A 9,339-nucleotide genomic window follows, 5' to 3' on the forward strand; every position below is an offset into this window, starting at 1 on the left:
GTAGCTGGGATGATGGGCTCAAGTATAGCAGGGATCATGGAGCTGGTGCAGGATTGGGCAGTGTTTCGTTCTGCTGTGCATGAGGTCGGTTATGAGTCGGAAATGACTTGACGGCACCTAACAACAACAACAACATACTTATAGAAGCATATGTATCTACCTATGTAATCACAAAAACTTTTTTTTAAATTGTTATTACTATTGTTGCAAAATGTGTATGTTGTAGCTTTTACTAAAATCGTCCCTATTCTTGGTGCTTCTTAGTGTCATCTTTTACACTGGGCAAGTTGTACCAACTTCATCCTTATGCGGTATTGTCTTCCCATTACCAAAGTAATAAGTATCTACTATTTAGAAAATAGTCCCTCTCCTTCTGCCTCCCATACCTGTTAACCATCAAAAAATAATGCTTTCTGTGTGTGTACCTATTCTTGTCTTTAAATAAAAATGTGATCATATAGCATTTGTCCTTTTGTGCTTGACATATTTCACTCAACTAAAGTTCTACAGATTCATCCACGTTATATTTTGAGAACCTATCATTATGCTTTATGGCAGTATAGTATTCCATTGTATGTTTGTTTATCCATTCATCTGTTCTTGGGCAGTTAGGTTGTTTCCATCTGTTTGCTATTGTGAATAATGCTTCAACAAACATATCTTTTTTATTTCTTATATTCTGGTGGATGTTTTAGGGCTGGATGAAGGTTGGGAATGCTCTATGGTGAGCAGAGAAAAGCAAATTATCTTTTAAAACTACTAGAGTGTATAGTTTTCTTACATATACAACTGGTCCTCAGTTCTGTTGAGGCTCTTTGGATTTAATACCTGCCACTGCTTCCCCCCTTTCAGCCTTTTTCCCTCTGATTCCTCATCTTTTTCCTTAGTTCTGATGTTTATCATTATACCTACAATATGTATTTTTAAATCAATTTAAATGATGCCCTCTGACTTCTGGCAGTAAAAGAGGGGGAAATCCACATACTTATACAACCTCCCAGATTTTCTCCCTCCATCAGTACCCAGTTCTCTTTTATCATTTCCACATTGTCATCATTTATAATGCTCATCTTCTCTTATAACACTAAGTTTAGTCTTTTCCCTACAGTGAGATGAATTAACCTCTCACTGCCAGTCCTCTTGCCTGCTTTTCCTCATCACTGCCTACTTTGCTGCAGCATGTTCTCTACTGCTTTCCTCAAGAACATTTGTCACTCTGGGCCCCAAGTTCTTTCTTGTTCAGAAATATTCATTTGTTGTCTTTATCCATGCATGACAGTTTAGCCGGACATAAAATGCTCCCATCATTCTTTCCTTCCCTGAGGGCTTTGTAGGCACTGATCTGCTTTCTGCTAGCATCAAATGCTGTCCTGAAAAATTTGAAGCCAACCTGATGTCCTTCCTCCTTATAGGGTACTTGATCACTGATCTTTTTGCTTCAATGTCCAAGTCTGGGAAATTTACTGAGATATATGTCTGTGTTTTTGCTCTGTTTCCTTTTCTTGAGACAGAGTCTGACCATTCATTCTGAAAATTCAAGCCTTCTTTTATTTCAATAATGTTTTCTTGAATTATATTAAAACTTTTTTTTTTTTTAAACTGTTCCATTTGTTGACTCTTCCTCAGGGTTATAATTATGAGCATATTAACTCTCCTTTGTCTTCTATCTCTATCACTTTTTCTCTTTTTTTTTTTTTCAGATTTCTCAATCCTGTATTTTCAGCTGAATCTATTCTTTGTGCTGCTTCCAATGAGGCCTTCATTTCTGAATCATTGTATGTTTTTTTTTTTTTTTTTTCTTTTCCCCTTCACTTATTTCTTCTTCTGGTTCATGTTATATCTTCTTCAGTTAACTCACACGGGCCTTGCATCTCTTGCTTAAAGTGGTAATTGTTTCATTACATTTCTTTTTTAAAAAGTTTATGATGACAAATTTGGTCACACTTTTTATCTGCTTTGTGACAGTTTTTTTTTTTTTTTCCCCACGAGTTTTCTTGACTTGTCATCTTTTCCCATGTTCTTTTCCTTCTTTATTTCTCCTATAGCATCTTTATATAAATCCTGTGCTGGTTCCTTTTTGAAAGAGGTGAACCTTTTTGGATCAACATTTTGCAGGCAATGCATGTCAGGGAAGTGCCAGGGAAGTATTTTAGGAGAGCATGATTGCTCCCTGGTTCACACTAAACTTTGTTCACAGAATGGTAGCAGCAATTTCTTTTAGCTGTTGCTTGGAGTCAGCAGAGATCTTCAGCAGTAAGTTTATTCCCTCCCACTTTGCCTCATCAACATATGGCTTCCTGTAAAGATGGCAGGCCTGTGGTTTCCTCTGTTAGTCCTACTCTCTTCTTCCTCCAAGAAAGAGTGCCAAAGGCAGCTCCCACTGCCGAACCTCATACCTTGTTCCCATTGTTCTGAGAAGAAATCCTTGGTTTTTCCTTCAGGGAGATCCAGCTACTGACTGGCTCTGTCAGATTTCTCTGAGATCTATAGCTACCTGTCTTCTAGTGGTGTTTCTTACTCCTCATTTGATTTTCACTGCTTTTGGCAGCCTTTTTTGTTTTTGGCAGCTTTCCTTAGAAGCTGTGGTTCAGGTTACAGAGGTCTTCCAGTTTTGCTGAAGATAAAGTTTGCTTTTCTGTTTCTTTTTCTCTTTTGTGGGTGATTTTGGATATAAAAAGGATTTACTTTATTTTGCTATCTTGAAACTGTCTAGTGTTGCAAATTTCTATGTGTTCTGGTATTCCTTCAGCTTAAATATTCGTCAGAGTCCTCTGGATAGAGTTGGCATGAACCAAAGCTGAGGTCTGGCAACAGAAAGAAGAAAGAAAATGAGAGTTGAAACTAAAACTGGTGGGTTAAAAAAATAAATCTACAGATTACCAGTCTGTGCTGTGTGGCAGCAAGCTCCTTTCCCTGCCACCTGGACTTCAGCTGATGTGTGCCGCTGTTTGGGTGGCAGGTCATGGCCAGGCAGGGCAGGTCATGAAACAGCCTGTCCTCTGTCTGCCTCAGTAGAAGTTATCCTGAGCCCAGAGGCTCTCAGGCCAGAGAGCAGAGGGGAGGGTATATACCTCTGCTCTGGATAGACTGCAGGGCCCTGCTCCTCAGTTCCTGCACACCTAGGATCTGTCAAAGCAATCCAAACACCCTGGGTTCTGACTCATCCTCCAGTGATGGTGGCCATTCTTCCTCGCAAAAAAAACCACGATCCCATCTCTAGGGAGGATTTTTGGGGATAAATGCTGCTGTTGTTAGTTGCCTTCAAGTCAGTTCCAACCCATGGTAACCCCATGTGTGCAGAGTAGAACTGAGGCAGATTGCCAGGCCTGTCTTCCAACGCATCTGTGGGTGGGTTTGAACTGCTTGGCTAGCAGCTGAGCGTGCAACCATTGCACTGTTTATAAGCACAAAGAAAGATCCCATCATCCAAAGGAAAGCAGCCAATGGGATGTCCAGAAAACAGACCCAGAGAAGAAAACCAGCTTACTAAGTCTCAAGCCAGGGGACTAAACCCAAACTTGGCCCATTATAATATTGCCTTTCAAACCTCCACCCTGAGAAAGGTGTTTTATTCCCAATTTACAAAGGAGTAAATTGCCATCTCAGAGAGGCTAAGAGCCCTTCCTGTAGATACATAGCTAAGAGTTGAAAAGTGAGATTTGGATGGAGCTCTGGCTGGACACCAGTTTCTTTATCTTGTCTTCATCCCACCTTCCCATGGAGCCCCCACCCCATCCTCAGATGACCACCTTATGTCCATGTTCCTGGGTGGCCTTGCTGGATGCTCACTTGTTCTTAAGCTTGGCTGCAATTCAGAATGCTATCCAAACTTCCCAGGGCAGCTGGGGTTGGGAGCCAATGGGCCACAAACTACATGTATGCATTCTGCATGTGTTGAGCAACTTTGTTTTCCTCCCTCCCCTTAGCCTTGGCATGGGTTTTGTCTACAGGTGTGATGTCCTGATGAGTAATCTCTGCTTGAGCCTTGGGATCAAATGCACCTAAGTTCTCTTCCAGGTTCTGTGATCTTGGGCACAGTCCTTACTCTTAAATAAGATCATCTATGATTGCTCTACATGTGGAACATGGACTCTAAAGCCAGCTGGCCTTGGTTTGAATCTTGGCTCAGCCACTTATTAGCTGTGGGACTTTGGCTAATTACATATCTTCTCTCTGTTCTTTTAGTTTTCTTATCTGCAAAATGGCAATAATGTATATATCTTATAGAGAGCTCCTAAGAATTAAATGAGTTCATAAATGTAAATTGGTTAGAACAGTTTCTAGCATAGTACAAGTGCTAGATAAGCACCAGATATTATTATATTAATTATTATTAATACGTGTAAAGGGCTCAGCTGAGACACGAGCATAAATGGAGGGATAAGTAATTGGCTGCTGATACTGCGGCTAAAACCCATGTCCTTTGCTTCCTTCTAGGAGCTTGCGCCCCTGCCCCAGCCTGGTAGAGGCTGTGGAGGTGTACCATCCAGAAGCCTGGTCCCCAGCCCTGTGGCCCATCCCTGGCTGCGGGGAGTGGAGGCTCCCTCAAGGTAGCAGTAGCCTGCAGCCGTCCCTTCTCCCCAGCAAACCATGGGACAGAAGCTCTCAGGGAGCCTCAAGTCCGTGGAGGTGCGCGAACCAGCTCTGAGGCCGGCCAAGCGGGAACTGCTTGGGGCAGAGCCTGGGCGACCGGCGCGGCTGGACCAGCTGTTGGACATGCCAGCGGTGGGGCTGGCTGTGCAGCTGCGGCATGCGTGGAACCCGGAAGACCGCTCGCTCAATGTCTTCGTCAAGGATGACGACCGGCTCACTTTTCACCGGCACCCGGTGGCCCAGAGCACTGACGGCATCCGCGGCAAGGTGGGCCACGCCCGTGGCCTGCATGCCTGGCAGATCAACTGGCCAGCTCGCCAGCGTGGCACTCATGCTGTAGTTGGTGTGGCCACAGCGCGTGCACCCCTGCACTCAGTGGGCTACACAGCACTGGTGGGCAGCGATGCTGAGTCGTGGGGCTGGGACCTGGGCCGCAGCCGCCTCTACCATGACGGCAAGAACCGGCCCGGCGTGGCCTACCCCGCCTTCCTGGGACCCGATGAGGCCTTCGCCCTGCCAGACTCGCTGCTTGTTGTACTGGACATGGATGAGGGCACGCTCAGCTTCGTAGTAGATGGCCAGTACTTGGGTGTGGCCTTCCGTGGGCTCAAGGGCAAGAAGCTGTATCCAGTGGTGAGTGCCGTGTGGGGCCACTGCGAAGTCACCATGCGCTACATCAACGGCCTTGACCGTAAGTGTGCCTGGTGGTGGGACAGGGGATTGCAGGAGCTGATGGTCCACTGAGGAATTGGGGGGGTGGGAAAGCAGGTGAGGCCACAACTCCATCAGCACTTGGGATAATCCTGCCACCCCGGGTCATGGTTAACATTTGGACTTTGGGACCAGAGTCCTGAGTTTGAATATTGACTCTCTTTCCTTGGCCTAGTGATCTTGAGCAAATTACTTTATTTCATTGTTGTAAAAATACATATAATGCAACATTTGCCAATTTAACATTTTCCACATGTACAATTTAGTGACATTGATTACATTAATCATGTTGTACAACCCTCACCAATAAGCATTGACAGATTTTCCATCACCATAAACAGATACTGATTGTTCTCCTGAACAGTGTCTTCTCTTCCCCCACCCTCCCACCCCTGGTAACCTCTAATAAAACTTTGGTCTCTATACCTTTGCCCATTCGAGATAGCATATATAAGTGAGAAAAAAAAACTCACTGCCATCGAGTTGATTCAACTCATAGCGACCCCTCCTTGGGTTTCTGAGATGGTATCTCTACAGAAGTAGATTGCCCAATCTTCCTTCCAAGAAGTGGTTGGTGGGCTTGAACCACCAGCCTTCTGGTTAGTAGTCAAATGCCTTAGATGCTATGCCACCATATAACATGTGTCCCTTTGTGTCTGACTTATTCCACTCAGCATGTTTTCAAGCTTCATCCATGTCATAGCATGTATCAGGACTTCATTTCTCTTTATGGCTGAGTAATATTCCATTGTATGTATGTAACACATTTTGTTTATCCATTCATCTGTTGATGGACTATTGGGTTGCTTCCATCTTATGAACATTGTGAATAGTGCTGCAGTGGACACTGGTGCACATGTGTCCATTTGTGTAGCTGCTTTCAAGTCTTTTGAGTATTTACCTAAGAGTGGAATTTATGACATTAAACGTATGGTAGTTCTATGTTTAATTTTTTGAGTAACTGCCAAACTTTTCCACAGTGGCTATACCCTTTTGCATTCCTACCGGCAATGGATAAGTGTTCTAATTTCTCCACATCCTTGCCAACATTAATTTTTTTTCTTATCTTTTTATTTTAATGCTTATCTCAGGACCCAAATGTTTTGTTTTATTTTATAATATATAATACATATACCAAATTCAATAGTAAAAAGTGAATTTTCACTTTCCAGAGGAAAATAAATCTTCCTTTACTGCTTTTCCCCCACTCTCCCTGTTCTCTTCTCCAGATACAATTAATGACACTGCTTCTTGTATATCCTGTTGGAAATATTCTCTGAATACACAAGCATAAAAACGTATACAAATGGAAGCATGCTATCTATACACATTGTTCTACACCTCAGGGTTTTTGGGGGAACTACAAAATGTACTGTATTTATATGTTATTCTTTTTCCAAAATTGCCACAAAGGCTGAATTTTTTTTTTTTTAATTGTGATTTGGGTGAAAGTTTACAGAGCAAATTCATTGTCTATGTAGCGGTTCATACATATTTTGTTTTATGACATTGACTGCAATCCCCATAATGTAACAGCTCTCTTCCCACTTCTTCCCTGTGGTTACTTTTTCCCTGGGTCCTTCTTTCCTATGCATTCCTACTCTCTGAGCTATCTCCCTGTGCAAATACTGCCCTTCTGATCTCCCATAGTTGATTGTTCTAAGGAGTGTACCTACCTGATGTAAATGATCTCCTTATATGCCTGTCTATTGTTTGGCTGGAAGCCACTGTAGTGAGTTCAGTTCCAGTCCTGAAGGGTGACTTGGGGCCATAGTCTTAGGGGTTTTACCAGTCTCTATCAGACCAGCAAGTCTGGTCTTTTTTATGATTTTGAGTCTTGTTTCACATTATTCTTTCACTCTATCCAAGATCTCCTGCACTGATCCCTTTCCGAGTGGTTGATGGGTAGCGGGGCACCATCTAGTTCTTCTGGTCTCATGGTCTTATAGGCTGAGGTTTGCATGGTCCACTAGTCCCTTGGACTAATTGTTTCCATGCATCTTTCTTCATTCTCCTTTGCTCTGGATGAGGAGAGACCTATTGTTGCATCTAGATGACCACTTGCAAGCTTTTAAGACCCGTCCCTACTCACCAAAGTAGGATGTAGTAATATGGTATGCCAATTAAGCTTGATGTCCCCTGTGACCATGGTCCCAAGCCCACAAGTCCAACACCTTGTTTTTTTTTCTTTTTTCTATCTTAGCCATCTTAGTGGGAGTGATGTGATAGTTCATTGTGGTTTTGATTTGCATCTCCCTGGTCACTTTGAGTCAGAATCTACTCAACCAAAAACAACAGTGGTTAATGGTATTAAGCATCTTTTCATGTGCTTGTTGGTGAAATGTCTATTCAGGTCCTATGTTGGGTAAATCATTTAACCTCTCTCTGCCTCGATTTTCTCACCTGTGAAAGTGGCACAGTGATGGAGGCTTGAATAAGATAATATATGCAACAGTGTTTAGAATAGTCACTGACATCTAATAAGGGCTTTAAGTGTTAGTTCTGATTATGAATCCTTTAATCTGTATTAGGGTACAAAATGATGTCTTCTGTGTGCCCAGCCTCAAGCTACTCACAGAGGGAGGAGAGTAACAAATAGAAGACAATCCCTGGACTTGAATGCTAGTCATTCCGGTTACTAATAAGTCATAAGTAACAGTAATAACAAATACCTTCATGGACCATCTACTGTATGTAGAGGCTGAATATCCACATTCCAGCTTTCACTGGTGAACTGACTACAAGGGCTGTACTGTCTGTTAAAGGGACAGCTGTCTCTCACTTCCAGCTGATTATCACCTCATGAGAACAAGAGTTCTGGGTTGTAGAATCTTCTGAATTTTTCAAGAGAACCAGAAATTTAGATGTTGTGTGAACTATCACAATTTTTAAAGTTGAAACATGCTGTGGTCAAACAAAACACCCTAGCTTACACATAAGCCAACAGGCTGCTAAGCTTGACCCTTGACAACTCTAGGCTTCCTCTCATTTAGTCTGCACAGCCACCTTACAAGCAGCTTAAAACTCATAGTGACAACAGTGACTCACAGTGGTCTGTGGATAGAAGCCTGCTCAGCTCCTTGTCCTGGGTGGAATCCCAGCAGAGCAGGGCCTGGAGTCCCACACTCACGAGCCCTCACACTCCCATGTGTCAGGCAACCAGCACCAGGCAAAACAAACTTCCTGCCACACTCCTAATGAAGCTCACAGAGGCCGTGATTAAAGCCAAGATAAGAGTATGTTGTTGTTGTTGTTGTTATGTGCCATCGAGTCAGCCCTGACTCATAGCGACCCCTCCTTGGGTTTCCGAGGCAGTATCACTACGGAAGTAGGATTGCCCAACCTTCCTTCCGAGGAGTGGCTGGTGGGTTTGAACCGCCAGCCGTCTGGTTAGCAGGCAAGTGTCTTAGCCACTATGCTACCAGAGCTCCCAAGATAAGAGTATACTCATTTTAAATGAGAGATATAATTGTCAGCCAACAAGATGGCTTCTAGATTTCTGTTTCAGAGATAAGGAAACTGAAGGGCAGAGCTAGAAAGAGCCAGAATTGGAGCTGACCCAGGTCTGTTGGCCTCTGAGGCCCACTCTTTTCCTCTCCTCCCCTCTTTAGTTGAGGGAATGAGTCCAAGACTCCAGGAAAAATAAAAAATAAAGGGTAAGATTTGACTCAAGTAAAACATGCAATTGCTCAAGTGTAGAGTGGATTGAGGGTTTTTTAGGATGAAAGGCCAACAGAAAGTGGCTGGTATGCCCAGCTCACTGGTATAATTGGAGACTTTCTTACTAATACTATATTTTTAAGCCTGTTGGGCCAAGAAGGTTATTGAAATGCAAATATTGTTTTGTTTACCTATTTAACTGGTTACATTTAGGAACAAATGAAGGTGTTCTGAGAAAGGCTAGTTTCACTGTTGCTTGTGGAAGGATGTCTGAAACCTTCATAGACATGGTAACTAGGCAAACCCTAGTCCTCAGAAAACCAACAACAACTCTTTATTTAATGGAAATGGAACTAGGCAAACCCTAGTCCTCAG

At 43.1% G+C, this 9,339-nt stretch overlaps 1 protein-coding gene across 1 annotated transcript in view; it reads left to right on the top strand.

The window, feature by feature from the left end:
* The first annotated feature begins 4,590 nt into the window (after positions 1–4,590).
* The window catches only part of SPSB4 (splA/ryanodine receptor domain and SOCS box containing 4), a 122,854-nt gene continuing 118,105 nt past the window's right edge, over positions 4,591–9,339 (top strand). The window contains exon 1 of the mRNA XM_007947522.1: positions 4,591–5,284. Within this exon, the coding sequence (XP_007945713.1) occupies positions 4,591–5,284 (694 nt within the window). The remainder of the gene's footprint in view (positions 5,285–9,339) is intronic.

The sequence above is a fragment of the Orycteropus afer genome, unplaced genomic scaffold (assembly GCF_000298275.1).
Source record: "Orycteropus afer afer isolate SDZICR_OR568_19922 unplaced genomic scaffold, OryAfe1.0 scaffold00188, whole genome shotgun sequence".
Lineage (NCBI taxonomy): Eukaryota > Metazoa > Chordata > Mammalia > Tubulidentata > Orycteropodidae > Orycteropus > Orycteropus afer.